Genomic DNA, 23,099 nt, shown 5'->3' on the forward strand with positions numbered 1-23,099 from the left:
TGGAAGGAAGGGGGGGAGGAGGAAGGAAGGGGGGGAGGAGGAAGGAAGGGGGAGGAGGACAGAGGGGGGGGTGTGGGTACCGGCCTTCAGAGGGAGGGGGACGGGGTGTGGGTACCGGTGTTGAGGGGGGGGGGGACCCGGCGTTGAGAGGGGGGGGACCCAGCATTGAGAGGGGGGGACCCGGCGTTGAGAGGGGGGGGTTTGCGGCGATGAGGGGGGGGTTGCGGCGTTGAGGGTGGGGGTTGCGGCATTGCGAGAGATGGGGGGGCGGCGTTGGAGGGGGGTAGGAGTGGTGGGGAGGGGGGTAGGGGTGGTGGGGAGGGGGGTAGGGGCGATGGAGGGAGGTAGGGGTGGTGAGGGGGGGTGGTTGGGGTAGGGGGCAGCGGCGTGCAGAGGGGGGGCGACGGTGCGTTGGCCCCGGGCATCCGTCGCCCCCCTCTCTGTACGCCGCTGCCCCCAAACCCCCCCCATGCCGAAACCCCCCCCGATGCCGCAACCCCCCCCGATGCCGCAACCCACCCCCCCCCCCCCCCCCCCCCGACACTGAACGGCGTCTGAACCATCTGAACCATCATCAATGGTTGACGCCGTTTTAAAGCAACTGTGATTTTCGCCGACGTGACCCGTGGCCACGTCGGCGGGACTTCGGCCCATCCGGGCCGGAGATTTGTGGAAACTAAAAAAAAAATGAAATCCCGCCGGCGCCAGCTGTTTTCAGAGGCTGCCGGCGGGATTTGCACAGCGCCGGTTTTTGGCCGGTCAGAGATTTAAAAACCCTGCGGGAGCGGGATTAACGCCGCTGCCGGCCGATTCTCCGACCCTGCGTGGGGTCGGAGAATTTCGCCCCCTGTGTGCCTGAAAGGGACTTTGTGGGCGCGATTCTCCGCTCCCCACACGGGGTGGGAGAATCGCGGGAGGGCCGGGCGACTCACGACATGCCGCCCTGGCCCCCCCTACGATTTCCCCCCCCCCCCCCCCCCCCCCCGTTTTAAACGGCGACCGGCGATTCTCCGGCCCGGATGGGCCAAGCAGTCTGCCGTTCCCGACTGGTTCACAACGGCAGCAACCACACCTGGTCTCTGCTGTCGTGAACATGGGCGCCAAACGACAGTTTGAAGCTTGTGGGGGGCGGAGAGGGGAGTGAGCACCACGGCCGTGCTCGGGAGGGGACTGGCCCGCGATCGGTGCCCACCGATCGTCGGGCCGACATCTCAAAGGGACGCACTCTTTCCCCTCCGCCGGCCCGCAACTTCAAGCCGCCATGTCTTGCGGGGCAGCGGAGGGAAAGATGGCAACCGCGCAAGCGCAGGTTGGAGCCGTCAGCCGCCATGAAGTCAGCTGCGCATGCGCGGGTTAGAGCCGGCCAACCTGCGCATGCGCGGCTGATGACACTTAGGCGCCGCCGACGCAAGCGTCAAGGCCCGGTGGCCGCGAATAACGGAGCACCGCTCCTAGCCCCCCGGGTGGAGGTGAATAAGGTGCGAGGAGCGGCCTCCGAGGCCATCGTGAAACTCGGCCGAGTTCACGACGGCCTTCCCGATCATCGCAGGAGCGGAGAATTCAGCCCTGTGTGTTAATAATGCCATTGTATCTTAAGAAGTACTTTGTAATCTGTATTAATCTGAAAGTCTGTGTGTAATTGTTAACATAAGGGGGGAGTAAAGGAGTATTATATCATAATGCCATTTTTTCATGTTCAGTAATTTTTCTCCATGTGAAAACTAATTAGTCATCCCGTGACTTTGTTCCTCCACATTTTATTTAAAAATAAGAAAAGATTATGGAGTGGGATTCTCCTTCCTGCAGCCCTGTTTTCCAGCATGGTGCATTCCCGCAGGCAGTGGGCTTCTCCGTTCCTGCAGCCGACCAATGGGGTTTCCCACGGTGGACCACACACCACGTGGTCGGGAAACGTGTGGGCTTGGGTGCGCTTCCAGCGGGGTGGAGGATCCCGCCGACAGTGAATCCCACTGACCGTATTTTGAGCCAAGGTTCCATTCTGGGATCTTCCTATCCAGTTATAACACCTACTGGGATCGTAACAGAGCTAAAACACCTGGCGAGTGCTCAGATGGTTGTGAATGAAAGAAAACCATTTGAGGTAAATGAAAAGGAAAATGTGAAAAAAGTAAATTAAGCTATTCTACAAGAAAATGTTTGCATCAGGGCAGCATGGTAGCACAGTGGTTCGTACTATGGCTTCACAGCGCCACAGTCCTAGGTTCGATTCCCGGCTGGGTCACTGTCTGTGCGGAGTCTGCACGTTCTCCCCGTGTCTACGTGGGTTTCCTCCAGGTGCTCCGGTTTCCTCCCGAAAGACATGTTGTTAGGTGAATTGGACATTCTAAATTCTCCCTCTGTGTACCCGAACAGGCGCCGGAATGAGGCAACTAGAGACTTTTCACAGTAATTTCATTGCAGTGTTAATGTAAGCCTACTTGTGACAATAAAGATTATTATAATTACTGGATGATTTTAAGTGCAAGATGCAAGCTGAGAAGAAACCTAGAATGAGTTGGCAACAGAGCAAGAATAACAGAAACAGTTGAAAGAATAATTGATTGTCCTTCAAGGTCAAATGCAAAAGGAATGCATTTCCATTCAGCAACAAGACGACTGTCTTAAACAGCAGAATGGAAGCACATCACAAGAAACTTGAGGAGATTTTGCTAAATTCCCAGAAAACTGAAGATGGGGCAAGCAAGCTTTGCAATGAAAGGGGAAACCGGTTGAAAGACCTTCACATGCTACAAGATATGGATACATTTTTTTTCCACTGCAAAATTAAGAGGAGAAGCAAAATTAATTTAACCCCATTTTGAACAAACTGACGAATCAGTTGACAGAAAAGATTCAGCACCGTTCCATCTTCCAGGAGGATGCCAAAAGCTACAAGGAACAAACTGAAGAGCTTTAATAATAGTTAATAATCTTTTATTGTCACAAGTATGAAGTTACTGTAAGAAGCCCCTAGTCACCACATACCGGCACCTGTTTGGGTACACAGAGGGAGAATTCAGAATTCTCAGTTGTTACGGGAATTGAACCCACACTGCTGGCCTTGTTCTGCATCACAAACCAGCTGTCTAGCCCACTGAGCTAAACCAGCCCTTCTGAATAACCAGCTGAATGAAAACAAGGTAAAAGATTTGCTTCAGGCAGAGAAAGAAAAGAGCCAGAAAAGAAAATGTAAACCTGACACTGAAGCGCAAGGAACTAAAAGGAAAAGCACTGGTTGTCTCAGATATACTGAAAACCATTGATCTGAATGACAAGATTCATAAACTTGCAAAGTGATTTGAAAATAAAACACCATCAAATGTTTGGCGGAATTTGTGAATCAGGTGGAAATGAAGGTTTCATTTGTGAAACGTATACATTCAGCGGGAACACAGCAGACGCCAAAGGGCGGCACGGTAGCACAGCGGTTAGCACTACTACCTCACAGCTCCAGCGACCCAGGTTCGATTCCGACCTCGGGTGACTATCGGTGTGGAGTTTGTACGTTCCCCTCGTGTCTGCATGGGTTTCCTCGGGTGCTCCAGTTTCCTCCTACAGTCGAAAGATGTGCAGTCTAGGTGGATTGGCCATGCTAAATTGCCCCAAGTGTCCAAAGCTTAGGTGGGGTTACAGGGATAGGGCGGGGATTGGGTCTGTGTCGGGTGGTCTTTCAAATGGTTGGTGCAGAGTTGATGGGCCGAATGACCTCCTTTGGCACTGTAGTGGTTCTGTGATTCTATGAAAAAGAAAAGTCAAGTCCACTCTAGGAATGAATGGAGTGCACATTGCCTTTGGAGGTAACAGGCCAAACCCACCGGGAAGGATTATCTGATTTTTGGCTAAGTGCCAACTCGGTATGTGAAAAAAGGGGTACAGTCCGTCAGCTGCACTGCTGGTTTTCCCAACCATATCTTTTTCCACTTAGTCAAGGAAAAGTTAGGGGCAGGTCTGACAACATCTGTTTGAGCCTGCCCCACCATCAGCCTAGGCTCCGGGAAGATTGAGACTCCGAAAGCGAACACCTCATAGACACAGAATTCCACCACCCCCCATCCCAGGCTCTTCCCCCCCCCTCCCCCCCACCCCATGGACAGGGAATGTACCCCTCCAATACAGACCTGGATCCCCTCTCTGTGGGACCCCTCTCTCCATCAAGGACATGGATCCCATCTCCACGAATATAGAACCACCCAGCACTCCACTCCCTTACAAAACGGATCCTCCGGCACCTCCCCCACAGAATTCACTCTGGAACTGCTGGAAGTAGGGATAGGGATAGGAAGTGAAGATTGTATTGTCATACTCCATTGGAAGGGAGGAATGTTTATTTTGGGGATATGGCCCTCACAATGTATATGATCCATCTTGTAGCATCGACTTCAGGGGAGTGGTATGAGCATTGTTCCCATTGCCTGTCCAAAGTGACAATCTATGTAGCAAATCACAACAGTCTTGCAAAAACCCCAGCTCATGAACAATTTAATAAATCTATTTCATGCAAGTGGTCATTGTATTAGCGAGAGGCAGCACGGTTTTGTGAAGGGGAGATCGGGATTCTCCGGGAATTGGCGGGGCGGGCAGAAATGGCGCAGTGGAGTGGCGGGAACCACTCCTGCGTTGGGCTGCTCCAAAGGTGCGGAATCCTCCGCACCTTCAGGGGCTAGGATGGCGCAGGAGTGGTTTGCGCCCCGCCAGCCGGCGTGGAAGGTCTTTGGCGCCATGCCAGCCGGGGCCGAAGGGACTCTGCCAGCCGGCGCGGGTCCGTGCATGTGCGGGAGCATCAGCATCTGCTGACGTCATCCCCGCGCATGCGCAGGGGGTTTCAACTTCACGCCGGCCATTGCGGAGGCTTACAAGGCCGGCGCGTAGCAATAGAGTGTCCCCACGGCACAGGCCCGCCCGTGGATCGGTGAGCCCCGACCGCGGACAAGGCCACCGTGGGGCACCCGCCCGGGGCCAGATCGCCCCACCGATGACCCCGGAGGCCAGCCACGGAGCTCGGTCCCGCCGGTAGGGACCTATCTTGATTTACGCCGGCAGGATCCGGCAAAAACAGGCAGGAACACGGCCCATTGCGGGCCGGAGAATACGGGCGGCCCCGGGACCCATTGAGTCGCACCGGTCCCCGCCATTCTCCGAGGCAGGCAGCGCAATTCACGCCGTGGTTACTTTTGGGGGGTGGGAGAATTCGGAGGCTGGTGGGGGCGGGATTCACCCCGACTCCCGGCGATTCTCCGACCCGGCAGGGGGGGGTCGGAGAATCCCGCCCCCGTCTCACGAACTTGATAGAGTTTTTCGAATGTCACAATGATGTTTGATGCAGGTAGGGCAGTGAATGTTGTCAATATGGACTTCAGTACGGCTTTTGGCAAGGTCCCTCATGGCAGACTGGTACAAAAGGTGAAGTCACACGGGATAGGAGGTGAGCTAGCAAGATGGATACAGAACTGGCTAGGTCCTAGAACAGTAAGAAGTCTTACAACACCAGGTTAAAGTCCAACAAGTTTGTTTCAAATCACCTAGCTTTCGGAGCACTGCTCCTTCCTCAGGTGAAGGAGCAGTGCTCTGAAAGCTATTGATTTAAAACAAACCTGTTGGACTTTAACCTGGTGTTGTAAGACTTCTTACTGTACTCACCCCAGTCCAATGCCAGCATCTCCACATTATAGGTCACAGAAGGAAGAGAGTAGCAATGGAAGGGTGCTTTTCTGATTGGAGGGCTGTGACTAGTAGTGTTCCGCAGGGATCAGTGCTGGGACCTTTGCTGTTCATAGTATATATAAATGATTTGGAGGAAAATGTAACTGGTCTGATTAGTAAGTTTGCAGATGACACAAAGGTTGGTGGAATTGCGGATAGCGATGAGGACTGTCAGAGGATACAACAGGATTTAGATCGTTTGGAGACTTGGGCGGAGAGATGGCAGATGGAGTTTAATCCGGACAAATGTGAGGTAATGCATTTTGGAAGGTCTAATACAGGTAGAGAACATACAGTGAATGGTAGAACCTTCAAGAGTATTGACAGTCAGAGAGATCTAGGTGTCCACGTCACTGAAAGGGGCAACAGAGGTGGAGAAGGCATAAGGCATGCTTGCCTTCATTGGCCGGGCCATTGAGTATAAGAATTTGCAAGTCATGTTGCAGCTGCATAGAACCTTAGTTAGGCCACACTTGGAGTATAGTGTTCAATTCTGGTCGCCACACTACCAGAAGGATGTGGAGGCTTCAGCGAGGGTGCAGAAGAGATTTACCAGGATGTTGCCTGGTATGGAGGGCATTAGCTATGAGGAGAGGTTGAATAAACTCGGTTTGTTCTCACTGGAACGACGGAGGTTGAGGGGCGACCTGATAGAAGTCGACAGAATTATGAGGGGCATAGACAGAGTGGATAGTCAGAGGCTTTTTCACCAGGTAGAGGGGTCAATTACTAGGGGGCATAGGTTTAAGGTGCGAGGGGCAAGGTTTAGAGGAGATGTACGAGGCAAGTTTTTTTACACAGAGGGTAGTGGGTGCCTGGAACCCGCTACCAGAGGAGGTGGTGGAAGCAGGGACGATAGTGATGTTTAAGGGGCATCTTGACAAATACATGAATAGGATGGGAATAGAGGGATAAGGACCCCGGAAATGTAGAAGATTTTAGTTTAGACGGGCAGCATGGTCAGCTCAGGCTTGGAGGGCCAAAGGACCTGTTCCTGTGCTGTACCTTTCTTTGTTCTTTGTTCTTTATTCATCCAGAATCCTCCTATGGGTTAGGTACTTATATCAAATTTTGTAAAGTAACACATGCAACATGAATCTTCATATCTCGAATGAAATCCTGTGTTGTCAACAATAGTTACTATTTACAAACCACAGATGAGATGGTGGCAAAGTGGTATTGTCACTGGGCTAGTAATCCTGCGGCCTGGGCAATGCTCCATGAACACAGGTTCAGATCCAACTATGGCAGATGGTGGAATTTGAGTTTGATCAATAACTATCTGGAATTAAAGTCTAATTATGACTAAACCATTGTAGATTGTTGTAATGACACTCCTGCACATCAGGAAAGGATATTTGCTGTCCTTGTTTGGTCTACATGTTGCTCTAGACTCTTAAAAGGCCTGAAATGGATACAACAACGGCAAACCCAGTCATGTCACCCATGCAAAGTACTCCTTACTAACATCTGGGAGCTAAAATTGGGAGAGCTGACTCACTGCCTGACATACTGACAGAATCTATACTTACAGATAACATCCCAGACACAACCATCACCAACATGACAGGCCAACCAGAGGTGGCAGTACAGTCGTATGCAGTGGGGACGGATTTGCCCTGGGAGTGCTGAACATTGACTCCAGACCCCATGAAATCTCATGGCATCAGAGGGCAGCACGGTAGCATAGTGGTTAGCACAGTTGCTTCACAGCTCCAGTGTCCCAGGTTCGATTCCCGGCTTGGGTACTGTCTATGCGGAGTCTGCATGTCCTCCCCGTGTCTGTGTGGGTTTCCCCCGGGTGCTCGGTTTCCTCCCAGAGTCCAACGATGTGTAGGTTAAGTGGAGTGGCCATGCTAAATTGCACTTTGTGTCCAAAGAAGTTTGGGTGGGGTTACTGGGTTACGGAGATAGAGTGATGGTGTGTGCTCGGGTAGGGTGCTCTTTCCAAGGGTCCAAGGGCCGGTACAGACACGATGGGCTGAATGGCCTCCTTCTGCACTGTAAATTCTATGATTCTATGAAAAGGGGGGACAAAGAAACATCCCGCTGATTACCAGCTCATTCCCCCCCCCTCCCCCCCCCCTACCCCCACCACCTCCTGCTGATGAATCAATACTCCTCCATGTTGAACACCACTTGGAGGAAGCATTGACTGTGGCAATGGTGCAGAATATACTCTGGGTGGGGGAATTCAATATTTAATCCAAAGAGTAGCATCACTAGAGACAAAGCTGGCTGAGTCCTTAAAGGCATAGCTGCTAGACTGGGCCTGAGACAGGTAGTGAGGGACCCACCAAGAGAGAAAAACATACTTGACCTTCTCTTCACCAACCTACTTGTCGTCAATCCATCTGTCAGTGACAGTATTGGTAGGAGTGACCAGCACAGTCTTTGTGTAGAAGTCCCATCTTCACATTGAGGAAACCCTCCATCGTGTTGTGTGGCACTACCACCGTGCTAAATGGGATACATTTCGAAAAAAATCTGTAAACTCAAGACTGGGCAACCATAAGGCATATGGGCCATCAGCTGCAGAACTGTACTCAACCACAATCTGTAACCCCACTGTCTGACATATCCCCCACACTACCATCGTCACCAAGTCGGGGGATCAACCCTTGTTCAATGAAGAGTGCAGGAGGGCTTGCCAGGAACAACACCAGGCAACCTGGTGAAGCTACATCACAGCACTAGATGTGTGCCAAACAGTAAAAGCAGCAAGTGATAGACAGAGCTAAGCGATTCAACAACCAATGGATCAGATCTAAGCTCTGAGGCCCTGCCACATCCAGCCAAGAATGGTGGTGTACAACCACTGAAGGAAAAGGCTCCACAAATATCCTCACCCTCAATAGCGTAGGTGCCACCCACATCAGTGCAAAAGATAAGACTGAAGCATTTGCGACAACATTCAGCCAGAAGTGTCGAGCGGATTATTCACCTCAGCCTCCTCTAGAAGTCCTCAGTATCACAGATGTCAGTCTTCAACCAATTCAATTCACTCCACGTGTTATCAAGAAATGGTAAAAGGCACTGGATAACTGCAAAGGTTATGGGCCCTGACAATTTTCCAATAATAGTACTGAAGACACAAGTCTACAGGACTTGTCGCACCCCCAGTCAAACTGTTCCAGTAGAGCTATAACACTGGCATCTATCCAGCAATGTGGAAAATTGCCCAGGTATATCTTGTACACAAAAAGCAGGATAAATCCAACCCAGCAATTATCACTCCATCGACCTGCTCTCAGTAAAGCTTTTTTAAATTTCAGTGTACCCAATTATTTTTTTTCCAATTAAGTGGCCAATCCACCTACCCTGCACATATTTTTGGGTTGTGGGGGTGAGACCCACGCCCTACTTCTCTCAGTAAAGTGATGAAAAGTGTTATGCACAGTGCTATCAAGTGGCACTTGCTTCGCAATAACCTACTCACTGATGCTCACTTTGGATCCGCCAGGATCACTCAGCTCATGAGCTTGTTGCAGCCTTAGTTCAAACATGAACAAAAGAGCTGATCTCCAGAGGGGAGTTCAGAGTGACTGCCCTTTATATCAAGGCAACAGTTGACCGAATATGGCATCAAGGAACCCTAGCTAACCTGGAGTTAATGGGAATCAGAGGGAAACTCTACTCTGCTTGGAGTTATACATTGCACAAAGGAAAATGGTTGTGATTGTTGGAGGTCAGTCATCTAAGTTCCAGGACATCACTGCAGGAGTTCCTCAGGCTGTTTACAAGACCAACGTCTTCAGTTGCTTCATCAATGACCTTCCCTCCAGAATTGCATATGTTTGTTTATAATTGCAAAATATTCAGCACCATTTGCGACCCCTCAGATGCTGAAGCAGTCCATATCCAAATGCATGACCTGGACAATATCTAGGGCTTGGGCTGACAAATGGCAAGTCATGTTCATGCCACACAGATACCAAGCAAGGAGATCTCCAAAAAGGGAGAACCTAACCATTGCCCCTGACCATATAAATAATGTGGCTACAAAAGTAGATTCGATGCTAGGAAACCTGGAGCAGGTAACTGACCTCCTGACTCTCCACAACCTGTCCATAATCCATAAGGCACAAGTTAGATGTCTGATGGAATACTCTTTCCTTGCCTGGAAGCGTGCAGCTCCAATAACACTCAACAAACTTAACAGTATCTGGACAAATCAGCTGACCTGAGTTGTACCCCATCCACCACCCTTAACATTCACTCCCTCCATCACCAATGCACAGTGGCAGCAGTGTGTACTGCAGGAATTCACCAAAGCTCCTTACGCAGCACCGTCAAAATCCATAGATAAAAGCTAATTACTGTGGATGCTGGAATCTGAAACAAAGGCTGCATTTTCTGCTTTTGTTTTCTTCCCAAACCATTACTGCTACCATCTAGACAGAAAAGGGCAGCAAATACCAGGGGCGAGATTCTCCGCAAATGCGGAGAATCGTAAAGGCTGCCGTGGGACAGGCCGTGACCCACAGCAGCCTTCACGCCCACTTCCAGGGCCAATTCTCCCCCCCCCCGGGCGGGGCTAGGAACGCGGCCCGTGCATCACGGCGGGGCGGCCTTGACGACGGTCGTCAAGGCCGCACGTCAAGCGTCACGCCGGCTGACACGGCCGATGAAGTCCTCCGCACATGCGCAGGTTGCACAACGCCAACCCGCGCATGCGCAGTTGGCGTCTTTTCCCTCAGCTGCCCCACAAGATGTGGCGGCTTGATCTTGCGGGGCGGCAGAGGGAAAAGAGTGCGTCCGTTATGGACGCACGGCCTGCGATCGGTGCCCACCGATCGCGGGCCTATGCCCCCCTTGGCACGGCCGTGGTACTGCCGTGCCAATCGGGCCCCCAGATGCCCCAAATGGGCATCTGGCGCCCGTTTCACGACGGCAGCGAGCAGGTGTGTTTGCTGCCGTGTTGAAACGGGCGTGAAGGCCCGGCCGCTCGGCTCATCGGCCTCGGAGAATCGCCCGCCGCTCACCGTAAAAAACGACAAGCGGCGATTCGTGGCATGGGTCGGGCGTGGGGGGGGGGGGAGAATAGCGGGAGGGCGTGAGAAATGTCGGGAGGCCCTCCCGCTATTCTCCCACCCGGCGTGGGGGGCGGAGAATCGTGCCCTAGGAAACATCACCACCTGTAGTTGCCCCTTTAAGTCACTCACCGTCTTGACTTGGAAATATGTTACCATTCCTTCACTGTCGTTGGGTCAAAATCCAAGAATTCCCTCCCAGTAGCACAGTGGGTGGACTACAACACATGGACATGGTTCAAGAAAGCTGTTCACCACCATCCTCTAAAGGGCAATTCGGAATGGAAATGAATGCTGACCTAGTCAACGATAGCCACATCCCATTAATTCATGAAATAAAAAGGAAATCAGGTAATCTACCCAGAGCCGGGCATGTCTTCCAGCACCAAGGTTTTTTAGAGGTCCATTTTATACTGTGGTTCCATTACAGATGTGGCCTACTTGCCTCTGAGTTTGTAAAATTTTAACTTTTTTTTTAATATTCTTTCACGGGATTTGCACACTGCTAACTTCTTGAACCACAGAAGTCCATGAGGTGTAGGTACACCCATAAACTTTAAGATAAAAATGCACTGTAGATGGACTTTTGTGAACATGAAGCAGCATCTGGCTGTGCTATACATGGCCTTTGTGTATTTGACGATGACTTTGAGTAACCAAAGTGCAAAACTTTTCTATTCCTCGCCTTGACCAATGGCCAAAATAACTCCTTCGCCTTATGCGGCACAGTAGCACAGTGGTTAGCATTGTCGCTTCACAGCTCCAGGGTCCCAGGTTTGATTCCCAGCTTGGGTCACTGGCTGTGTGGAGTCTGCATGTTCTCCTCGTGTCTGTGTGGGTTTCCTCCGGGACCTCTGGTTTCCTCCCACAGTCCAAAGACGTGCAGGTTAGGTGGATTGGCCATGCTAAATTGCCCTTAGTGTCCAAAGGGGTTGGGTGGGGTTGTTGGGTTATGGGTATGGGGTGGTGTTGTGGGCTTAAATGGGGTGCTCTTTCCAAGGGCCGGTGCAGGCTCGATGGGCTGAATGGCCTCCTTCTGCACTGTAAATTAGATTGGGTCTAAAACTGATGTGTGAGCTATTTCTACCTGGTCAATTACGTTTCTAAAGTGTTGTTACTATACCCTGCAGGGCACTGAACTCTTTGTACTCACATATGGAACTCTAGTAGCACAGCTCTGTGAAGACTGCAAAAAGGATGAGGATATCAATAAAGTGCTGGATAAAATGTGAGTAATGTAGTGCTGTAATCCATTATCAGAGTAAGAAGGGGAATAAATCCACAGATATTAGGTCAATATAATGCCCAGGTAAATAAAACATGTCTTACAAATAGCTCCTTATACACCTGAGCAGCATGCACTTTGAACTATACTGTACACATGTCTCATCCTGAGATACCCCCTAATATTCAAATTTTCATACAATTAACATTCGAGAGGACTTTACTATCCTGCAGATTGAAGGTTTTACTCCCATGTTTTGAAATATTATAGAAATATCTGTTATAAACATCACTTCCCTGTGATCACTGCCCACTTTGTGTCCACGCGTTTCTAATGTGCAAGGTCCCATGCTGAGAGGACCAGTTTGCCTTTTCAGCCGGACATGAAAGATCCCATGGCACTAGTTTGAAGAAAAGCAAGTGACACATCCCTAGTGTGCTGGCCAATGTTTATCTCTCAACACCTGAGAGTTATTTTGGCCATTGGCGAAAACAGTCACTAAATAGTGCCGTGCTAATAAGACAAGCCTGTTTGAAAGTCAGTGTTGATTATCATCATTTGGTTTAATTGCTGATTATCATCATTTGGATTTGCCTAAACAGATGCCTCCAGGGTTAGTATTTAAGCATTATTTTTGTTGTAACAGTATGGGCCAGACCTTGCCAACATTGAAAATAACTGGGAGCTGACACCACTTTCGGTTCTCAACCCACTCACTGACACAGCACACTCGCCAGTTTAATTTTACAGAAGGCAGTCAATTAGCAGACTGCCTTCATGGTCGCCGTGTCTTGGAAGAGAGTAAGGGTCCTGAAGGTGTCATCTCCCTGGATGGCAAGGTCGCACACGATTTTTGCAGCGGAGGACTCAGATGAAGAGTTTGGCCGGGCAGCGTACAGAAAAAGGCTTATACGCATGAACAAACAAATGTTTGATGCATTGGTCGGCCTGACAGAAATGCTATGGCTGCTATCAAGGAGCATAGTAGGAAGTCTTACAACACCAGGTTACAATCCAACAGGTTTGTTTCAAACACTAGCTTTCGGAGACTTGCTCCTTCCTCAGGTGAATGAAGAGGTATGTTCCAGAAACATATATATAGACAAAATCAAAGATGCCAGACAATGCTTAGAATACGAGCATTTGCAGATAATTATATCTTTACAGATCCAGAGATAGGGGTCACCCCAGGTTAAAGAGGTGTGAATTGTCTCAAGCCAGGACAGTTGGTAGGATTTCGCAAGTCCAGGCCAGATGGTGGGGGATGAATGTAATGCGACATGAATCCCAGGTCACGGTTGAGGCTGCACTTGTGTGCGGAACCTAGAGCATAGAACATTACAGCGCAGTACAGGCCCTTCGACCCTCGATGTTGCGCCGACCTGTGAAACTGCTCTAAATCCCATCTACACTATTCCCTTATCAACCATATGTCTATCCAATTACCATTTGAATGCCCTTACTGTTGGCGAGTCCCCTACTGTTGCAGGCAGGGCATCCCACGCCCTTACTACTCTCTGAGTAAGGAACCTACCTCTGACATCTGTCCTGTATCTATCTCCCCTCAATTTAAAGCTATGTCCCCTCGTGCTAAACATCACCATCCGAGGAAAAAGGCTCTCACTGTCCACCCTATCTAATCCTCTGATCATCTTGCATGCCTCAATTAAGTCACCTCTTAACCTTCTTCTCTCTAACAAAAATAGCCTCAAATCCCTCAGCCTTCCCTCATAAGATCTTCCCTCCATACCAGGCAACATTCTGGCAAATCTCCTCTGCACCCTTTCCAATGCTTCCACATCCTTCCTATAATGCGGCGACCAGAATTGCACGCAATACTCCAAATGCGGCCGCACCACACCTGCAACATGACCTCATGGCTCCGAAACTCAATCCCTCTACTAATAAAAGCTAACACACCGTGCGCCTTCTTAAGAACCCTCTCAACCTGGGTGGCAACTTTCAGGGATCTATGTACATGGACACCGAGATCTCTCTGCTCATCCACACTACCAAGAATCTTGCCATTAACCCAGTACTCTGTCTTCCTGTTATTCCTTCCAAAATGAATCACCTCACACTTTTCTGCATTAAACTCCATTTGCCACCTCTCAGCCCAGCTCTGCAGCTTATCTATGTCCCTCTGTAACTTGTAACATCCTTCTGCACTGTCCACGACTCCACCGACTTTAATGTCATCTGCATATTTATTCACCCATCCTTCTACGCCCTCCTCCAGGTCATTTATAAATATGACAAACAGCAGTGGCCCCAAAACAGATCCTTGTGGTACGCCACTAGTAACTGGACTCCAGTCTGAACATTTCCCATCAACGACCACTGTGTCTTCTTCCAGCTAGCCAATTTCTGAACCAAACTGCTAAATCACCCTGAATCCCATGCCTACGTATTTTCTGCAATAGCCAACCGTGGGGAACCTTATCAAACACTTTACTGAAATCCATATACACCACATCAACTGCTTTACCCTCATCCACCTGTTTGGTCACCTTCTCAAAGAAGTCAATAAAGTTTGTGAGGCACCCTTCACAAACTGTTTGCTGACTGTTTGAAGACAAAGGAGGGGCCACCGTCATACTGAACAGAACGGACTATTGCAAAGAAGTATACCGACAACTCAACAACCAGGAACGCTACAGACTGTTACCTGCAGATCTGACCAAGGAACACATCCGCCAACTCAACAGACTGATCAAGACCTTGGATCCAGACCTTCAGAGCACCCTACGTGCTCTCATCCCATGTGCTCCCCGCATTGGAGATCTCTACTGCCTCCCGAAAATACACAAGGCCAATACACCAGGCCGTGCTATCGTTTCAGGCAATGGGACCCTGTGTAAGAACCTCTCTGGCTACATCGAGGGCATCTTGAAACCCATCGTACAAGGTACGTCCAGCTTCTGTCGCGACACGATGGACTTCCTGCAGAAACTCAGCAACCCTGGACGAGTTGAACCAGGAACATTCCTCGTTACAATGGACGTCTCGGCACTCTGCACCAGCACCCCCCATGACGACGGCATTGCTGCAACAACCTCAGTCCTCAACACCGACAACTGCCAATCTCCAGACACAATTCTGCAACTCATCCGCTTCATTCTGGATCACAACGTCTTCACCTTCGACAACAAGTTCTTCATCCAGATGCACGGAACAGACATGGGGACCACATTCGCACCTTAATATGCCAATATCTTCATGCACAAGTTTGAACAAGACCTCACCGCACAGGACCTTCAACCGACGTTATACACCAGATACACCGATGACATTTTTTTTCCTTTGGACCCACGGTGAAGAATCACTGAAACGACTACACCACAACATCAATAAGTGCCATCCCACCATCAGACTCACCATGGACTACTCACCAAAATCATTGTTGGACACACTCATCTCCATCAAGGACGGTCATCTCAACACTTTGCTTTACCGCAAGCCCACGGATAACCTCACGATGCTCCACTTCTCCAGCTTCCACCCTAAACACATTAAAGAAGCCATCCACTATGGACAAGCCCTCCGTATACACAGGATCTGCTCAGATGGCGAGGAGCGTAGCAGACATCTACAGGCGCTGAAAGATCCCTTGTACGAGCGGGATATGCCGCTTGACTCATCGATCAACAGTTCCAACGCGCCACAGCAAAAAACCGCACCGACCTCCTCAGAAGACAAACACGGGACACAACCGACAGAGTACCCTTCGTCATCCAGTACATTCCCGGAGCGGAGAAACTACGACATCTTCTTCACAGCCTTCAACACATCATCAGTGAAGATGAACATCTTGCCAAGGTCACCCCCACACCCCCACTACTTGCCTTCAAACAACCGCGAACCTCAAACAAACCAATGTTTGCAGCAAACTACCCAGCCTTCAGAACAGAGACCACGACACCACACAACTCTGCCATGGCAATCTCTGCAAGACGTGCCAGATCATCGACATGGATACCACCATTACACGTGAGAACACCACCCACCAGGTACGCAGTACATACTCGTGCGACTCGGCCAATGTTGTCTATCTCATACGCTGCAGGAAAGGATGTCCTGAAGCGTGGTACATTGTCGAGACCATGCAGACGCTGCGACAACGAATGAACGGATATCGCACGACAATCACCAGGCAGGAATGTTACCTTCCAGTCGGGGAGCACTTCAGCAGTCAAGGGCATTCAGCCTCTGGTATCCGGGTAAGCGTTCTCCAAGGCGGCCTTCAGGACGTGCAACAACGCAGAATCGCTGAGCAGAAACTAATAGCCAAGTTCCGCACAAATGAATAGGGCCTCAACTGGGACCTGGGATTCATGTCGCATTACATTCATCCCCCACCATCTGGCCTGGGCTTGCGAAATCCTACCAACTGTCCTGGCTAGAGACAATTCACACCTCTTTAACCTGGGGTTACCCCAATCTCTGGATCTGTAAAGATTTAATTACCTGCAAATGCTCGCATTCTAAGTATTGTCTGGCATCTTTGAATTTGTCTATATATATGTTTCTGGAACATACCTCTTCATTCACCTGAGGAAGGAGCAGTGCTCCGAAAGCTAGTGTTTGAAACACACCTGTTGGACTTTAACCTGGTGTTGTAAGGCTTCTTACTGTGCTCACCCCAGTCCAGCGTCGGCATCTCCACATCATCAAGGAGCATGGAAGCAATAACTTTGTTCAAGACTTTTCACAGAGCATGGAACACATCATAAGTGCACAGGTACATCAGACAGTAAAGAAGGCAAATGGTATGTTGGTCTTCATGGCGAGATGATTTGAGTATAGGTATAGAGATGTTTTACTGCAATTGTATAGGGCATTGATGAGGCCACAATTGTGTGCAGTTTTGGTGTCATTATCTGAGGAAGGATATTCTTGCCATGGAGGGAGTGCAGCAAAGGTTCACCAGGCTGATTCCTAGACTGGCGAGACTGTCATATGAGGAGAGATTAAATCGGTTAGGACTATATTTATTGGAGTATAGAAGAGTGAGATTGGATCTCACAGCAATTTACAAAATTCTAACAGGATCGGACATGGCAGATTCAGAAAGAACATTCCGGATGGTAGGGGAGTCCAGAACTAGGGGTTGTAGTTTGAGGAAAAGGAGTAAACCTTTTAGTACTGAGGTGAGGAGAGATTTCTTCACCCACAGAAAGTAGTTGAGATCAAAACATTGTGTAATTTCAAGAAGGAATTAGATATAGCTCTTGGGGCTAAAGGGACCAAGGGATATGGGGGAAGGAGGGATCAGGGGATTGAACTTGATCAGCCACGATCATAATGAATGGCTGAGCAGGCTCGAAGGGCCGAATGCCTCCTCCTGCTTCTATTTTCTATGTTTCTATTTTCAGCATGAAAATAGTGATCGACTTAACTCTATGAGAATACTTATAGATGCAGTCATAGTGCAGAATCAGATGGCAGATGTCTCAGCTTCCATTACAGCATTAGCAGAAGGCAGAGTGGCACAATAGTTGGCACAGCGCCAGCGGCCCGGGTTCAATTCCAGCTTGGGTGACTGTCTGTGTGGAGTCTGCACATTCTCCCCGTGTCTGCATGGGTTTCCTCCGGGTGATCCAGTTTCCTCCCACATTACAAAGATGTACAGGTTAGGTTTGGTTATGGGGTTGCAGTGTAGGGTGGGGGCAGGGGGAGGGGGGGGGTGGTCCGAGGAAGGGTACTCTTATTGAGGGCCGCGCAGACTCAATGGGCTAAATGGCCTTCTTCTATATTGTAGGGATTCTATGGATTCTAAGCCCCCAATGCTTGAGTGCAGCAGGCTGAAGCATTGGGAGCATGTTACCCTGAAAGGACAGATTCTTAATATGCAAGCCCAGGCTACTGGCATCAAAGTAAGTCATAGAGTCAGAGTCATTCATAGCACAGATGGAGGTTGTTCATCCATCGAGACCATGCCAGCTTTTCACAGCAAAATCAAGTCAATCACACTCCGCTCGATCCCCAATAGTCCTGCTCGTTTACTGCCTTCAAGTTCCAATCCAATTTCCTATTGAAATGATTGATCTTTTCTCCTTCTTCGAAAACCCCTTGTGGGCAGCGAGTTCCAGATCATCACCATTGTTTAAAAAACATCTTCATCACACTCTGTCCTACATCTCTTGCCTCAAACATTAAACTTGCGTCCCTGAGTCCCTGTGTCAACAGCTAATCGGAACAGTTTTCCATGAGAATGTTAGAACGCCCTGGGCTAGGGCGGGGTCAATTCCAGCCCCACTTAACCCATAGTTGCAACACAATTGAATTAACCAATAATTCTTAGAAAAATACCCGAAGTCATTGATCCTTGGCTGCCCAGTAATTACAGTCAACAGGTTTGTATATTTAAACACTATTACTTTTTATTTATACCAAGAACTACAATGAAATATGCAGCAAATACAACTGGTTAACTATTATCTAATTCCTAATCCCCCACTTTAAACTGCCCCCACCCTCTTCACACACATGTATGACAGGCAAACACAGAGGGCGAAGAGGGGTACAAAAATAATAATGAAAGGGATAAAGGTCTTTGTTTCAGATGCTTGTTTCCAGAACATTGTCCTTCAAACCAAGCTTTCGGGTCAACATTTATGCTTTCCCGTCTGTAATGGTTTGGTTTTCATTGTAGATTCATTCAGGTCTCTGCAGTTTCAGAAATACAGCAGCTCACAGCATTTCTAGAGAAACATGAGGGAGAGGGAGAGAGTGAGACAGAGAGATTTTTAAAAATATGTTCATGGGATGTGGGCGTCACTGGCGGGGCCAGCATTTGTTGCCCATCCTTGAGAGCGTTTAAGAGTCAACCACATTGCTGTGGGTCTGGGTAAGGATGGCAGATTGCCTTCCCTAAAGGACATTAGTGAACCAGATGGGTTTTTACAACAATCGACAATGGTTTCATGGTTGTCCTTAGACTTTTTAATTCCATATTTTTATTGTCTTTAAATTCTACCATTTGCCATGGCGGCATTCGAACCCATGTCCCCAGAGCATTACCTTGGGACTCTAGATTGCTAGTTCACTGCGATACCACTATGCCACTGCCACTGAGAGAGAAATGAAAAATGAAATGAAAATCGCTTATTGTCACGAGTAGGCTTCAATGAAGTTACTGTGAAAAGCCCCTAGTCGCCACATTCCGGCGCCTGTCCGGGGAGGCTGGTACGGGAATCGAACCGTGCTGCTGGCCTGCTTGGTCTGCTTTAAAAGCCAGCGATTTAGCTGTGTGAGCTAATCCAGCCCCTGCAGACCAGAGAGCAGGTCTCTGTGTGTCCAGCTCTCAACTCTGCTTTCATATGTCTCTGGATATCATCCCAATCAGGCAAGGTACAATCACCACCTGTTACCGGGCAAAATACAACCTTATGGCCAATTAATTGGCCACTAGCCAACCAATCGAACTGAGTCCCACCCCACCTCTCGGGTGCCGGAAAGTCTGAGTTCTCCAGTTCGAGAAACCAGCACCATATACTATTGTGCAACTTTTCGAAGGCTCATTCTCTCTGTTGCTTGATTTAAAGATACAAGTCCATTGAGCCATCCATGGGTCAAAATGATAACAGCAAAAATAAAGCAAGGTTAAATAAGGGAATCATCAGGAAGGACCCTTACAATAAAAACAGAAAATGCTGGAAATGCTCAGAGGTTATGGCAGCAAATGTGGGGAGAAATGGAGTTAATGGGGCAGCACGGTGGTGCAGTGGTTAGCACTGCGGCCTCACAGCGCTGGGGTCCAAGCTTCAATCTCGGCCCTGGATCACTGTCCGTGTGGAATTTGCACATTCTCCCCGTGTCTGCGTGCAGGGTTGGTGGATTGGCCACGCTAAATTGCCCCTTAATTGGAAAACATTAATTGAGTACTCTAAATTTAGATTTTTTTAAAAATGGAGTTAATTGTAATCTTTCATCATAACCTTCTGAGCATTTCCCGCATTTTCTGTTTTTATTTCAGATTCCCAGCATTCGCCATATTCTACTTTTTGAACAGTTTTTCATGATCTACCACATCCAAACCTGTGCTAATATTGTCCATCTCTATCAAATTTCCCCTCAATAGGCAGCACGGTGGCACAGTGGTTAGCACTTCTGCCTCACGGCGCCAAGATCCCAGGTTCGATCCCGGCTCTGGGTCACTGTCTGTGTGGAGTTTGCACATTCTCCTCGTGTTTGCATGGGTTTCACCCCCACATCCCAAAAGATGTGTAGAATAGGTGGATTGGCCACGCTAAATTGCCCCTTCATTGGAAAATAATGAATTGGGTACTCTATGTTTATTTTTTTTTTAAATTCCCCTCAATCACCATTGCTCCAAAGAGAACAAGCCCAGCTTTTCCAACCTAACATCCCCTACTCCAGAGCCATTCTGGTAAATTCCACCTGCAACCTCACAAGGACCCTCACATCCTTCCTAACCCCCCTTTTCAGGATCTCCGCCCTTCCCCCACCCTTTACGTCCCCCTCATTCCCCATTTCAAGGGCATGGCCCCCTCAGACCCCAACCCTTGGCAGTGCCACCCTGGAACCTGGGCACACTGGCACTGCCACCTGGGCACCCTGACAGTGTCAGGTTGGCAGTGCCAATGTGACTGGATGCCAGAGGGGCTGCCACCCTGTCCTGTTCCTGAGCACTCAGGGGTCTCCAATGGCCTGGGAAATCCTGCAAGTGCTGTTACGTCTGGTCCATGTTTGTGTGGAGCAGTACTAAACGCTACCCAGTCAAGGCCTCACTGGGGGCGCCATTTGTTCCCAAGACACCAGGGGAATCCGGTGCAGATATATTTAAATGAGCCTAACAAATCGCGCAAATCTTGCCTCTCGCGAGATTCAACAACCTCATCGCAATGCCAAATTGGGCACAACAAGGCTTGTAAATCATGCCCTCAATGTCATTACCATTGCTGAATCGCCCACTCTCAAGATCCTGGAGTACCATTGACCAGGAACTGAACTTGACTAGCCGCACAAATACTGTGGTCACAAGAACAGAATTCTTTTATGAGTAACCCACTTCCTGACTCCCCAAATTTGACCAACATCCTACAAGGCACAAGTCAGGAATGTAATGGGATACTCTCCACTTCCCTGGTTGAGTGCAGCTTCACAAAATGCAAGAAGCTTGACACCATCCAGTACAAAGGAGCTCGCTTTATTGGCACCCTATCCACAAACATTCAACCCTCCACCACCTACGAACAGTGGCAGCTGTGTGTACCTTCTACAAGATGCACTGCAGGGAGTCACCAAGGCTCTTGACAGCACCTTCCAAACCATGAACACTACCATCTAGAAGGACAAGAGCAGAAGGCACATAGGCATGCCACCACCTGAAAGTTCCCCTCCAAGCCAATTGGCATCCTAACTTGGAACTATATTACTGTTCCTTCACTGTCACTTTGTCAAAACCTCCTCCCTCCCTAACATCGCTGTAGGTGTAGAGGAATTGCAGCAGTTCAAGAAGGCACCACCACCTTCTCAAGGGCATTTAGGGATAGGCAATAAATGCTGGCCAGCGAATAAAATGGCGAAAGCACTAAACGCTGGGGGACAAATTTGTTCGCCACGCAGACTACATCAATTCCCCAGGGCCAGTAGTGCCGCAGGCTGGGAACTGTGTAGCCCACACGCTGACTCTCCCTGAGGAATTGATTAAGTTCCGCACTGAGGTTGAGATTTGTTCCCTGAAGACCTTGGCTGTATGTGGCATTCTCCAGGGAGCACTTCTTCCTCTCTAGTCACTGGAGTGACTCATCCTCCTCTGTGTTGTTTCTTCAATCTGCTTTTCATGCTACAGCCTAAGGGGGCTGGTGTGACTCCATCATTCATGGTTAAGAGCAAGTAGCCTGAGCAGAAACCTGCATGGCCCTCACCGACCATATCACCACTCGCTGCAGACTTCACTAACTTTAAATCGCACTGGAAAACTCACAGTACTTCTGCATGTTCAGACAAAATCTGTAGAAATCAATCAGAAATTAAATGAAATTAGTTGATGATCCTTTTGAATACTGCTGATTGGATTGGGGGGTCTTCTTGTTGCTTAACCAATGTCCGACTATGCTTGTTTAACCAACGGCATTAGCTGAACCCGTTGATGTTGAAAATGACACTGCCACCATAAAATCACGCTCCGCCGACGTCACAATCTGCCAACCCTTTATAATTCCGGCACACACTCCGAACACTCACACTGATACTCTCACCAAAATGGCATCTAATGCAGGACACACTACAAGTATGCTTATACATGGGGCAGCACTTAGCACTGCTGCCTCACAGTACCAGGGTCCTTGGGTGTACCTTGGGCGACTGTCTGTGCGGAGTCTGCACTTTCTCCCCGTGTCTGTGTGGGTTTCCTCCAGGTGCCCTGGTTTCCTCCCACAATCCAAAGATGTGCAGGTTAGGTCGATTAGCCATGCTAAATTGCTTCTGAGGTCGCAATTCTCCCAAAAGGGAACAAACTCCAGCAAAATGTAGGCTCCCTGGATAGAATTCTCACCTCTTGAGTCAGAAAGATTGTAGGTATGAGTTCCACTCCAGAGACTTGAGCTCAAAGCGAACAGGTTTAACCATGGGTTTCCTGGCGCTCACCGAGCCGAGAAACACATGACTACTCAACGCGACTCGCTTTGAATAAGGGATCTGAACGGGGAACGCGTGGCCGAGGCTGCACAAAGCCCCGTTTTATCCAGTGGGGTGCTCCGCTCACTGGAACTCCCCATTGTAACGAGAGATCCCACAAAACAATCCCCGACCCCCCCCCCCCCCCCCCCCAGCCTAAAAGCACTATGGGACAGCCTCCACCTCCCCGCTCCCCCACAACACCCACACCGGGCAATCCCAGCCCGATTGTGCATGTGCAGAAAATGCCAATTTGACACCTTGACAGTGCCAGCCTGGCACCCTGGCAGTGCCCATGTCAGCTGGCAGTACCACCTGGGCACCTTAGCTGGCAGCCACATGGCACTGCCAAGATGCCAGGCTGGCACTGCCAGGGTACCCAGGTGGCACCAGCAGAGCCAGGGCACCATCCTATCCAAAGGCATGCAGCTGGGGGTCCCCGGGAGACCCTCATGAGTGCCGTGCCGTCTGGTGCCCGTTTGTGGGACCAGTGCTGA

At 49.4% G+C, this 23,099-nt stretch overlaps 1 protein-coding gene across 2 annotated transcripts in view; it reads left to right on the plus strand.

Annotated features, from left to right (window-relative positions):
• The window catches only part of LOC119967294 (trafficking protein particle complex subunit 3-like), a 69,021-nt gene that overhangs the window by 8,350 nt on the left and 37,572 nt on the right, over positions 1–23,099 (plus strand). For both annotated transcript variants that reach the window (XM_038799631.1, XM_038799632.1), the window contains one exon: positions 11,864–11,961. In XM_038799631.1, the coding sequence (XP_038655559.1) occupies positions 11,864–11,961 (98 nt within the window). The remainder of the gene's footprint in view (positions 1–11,863; positions 11,962–23,099) is intronic.

This window comes from Scyliorhinus canicula, chromosome 6 (genome assembly GCF_902713615.1).
Source record: "Scyliorhinus canicula chromosome 6, sScyCan1.1, whole genome shotgun sequence".
Lineage (NCBI taxonomy): Eukaryota > Metazoa > Chordata > Chondrichthyes > Carcharhiniformes > Scyliorhinidae > Scyliorhinus > Scyliorhinus canicula.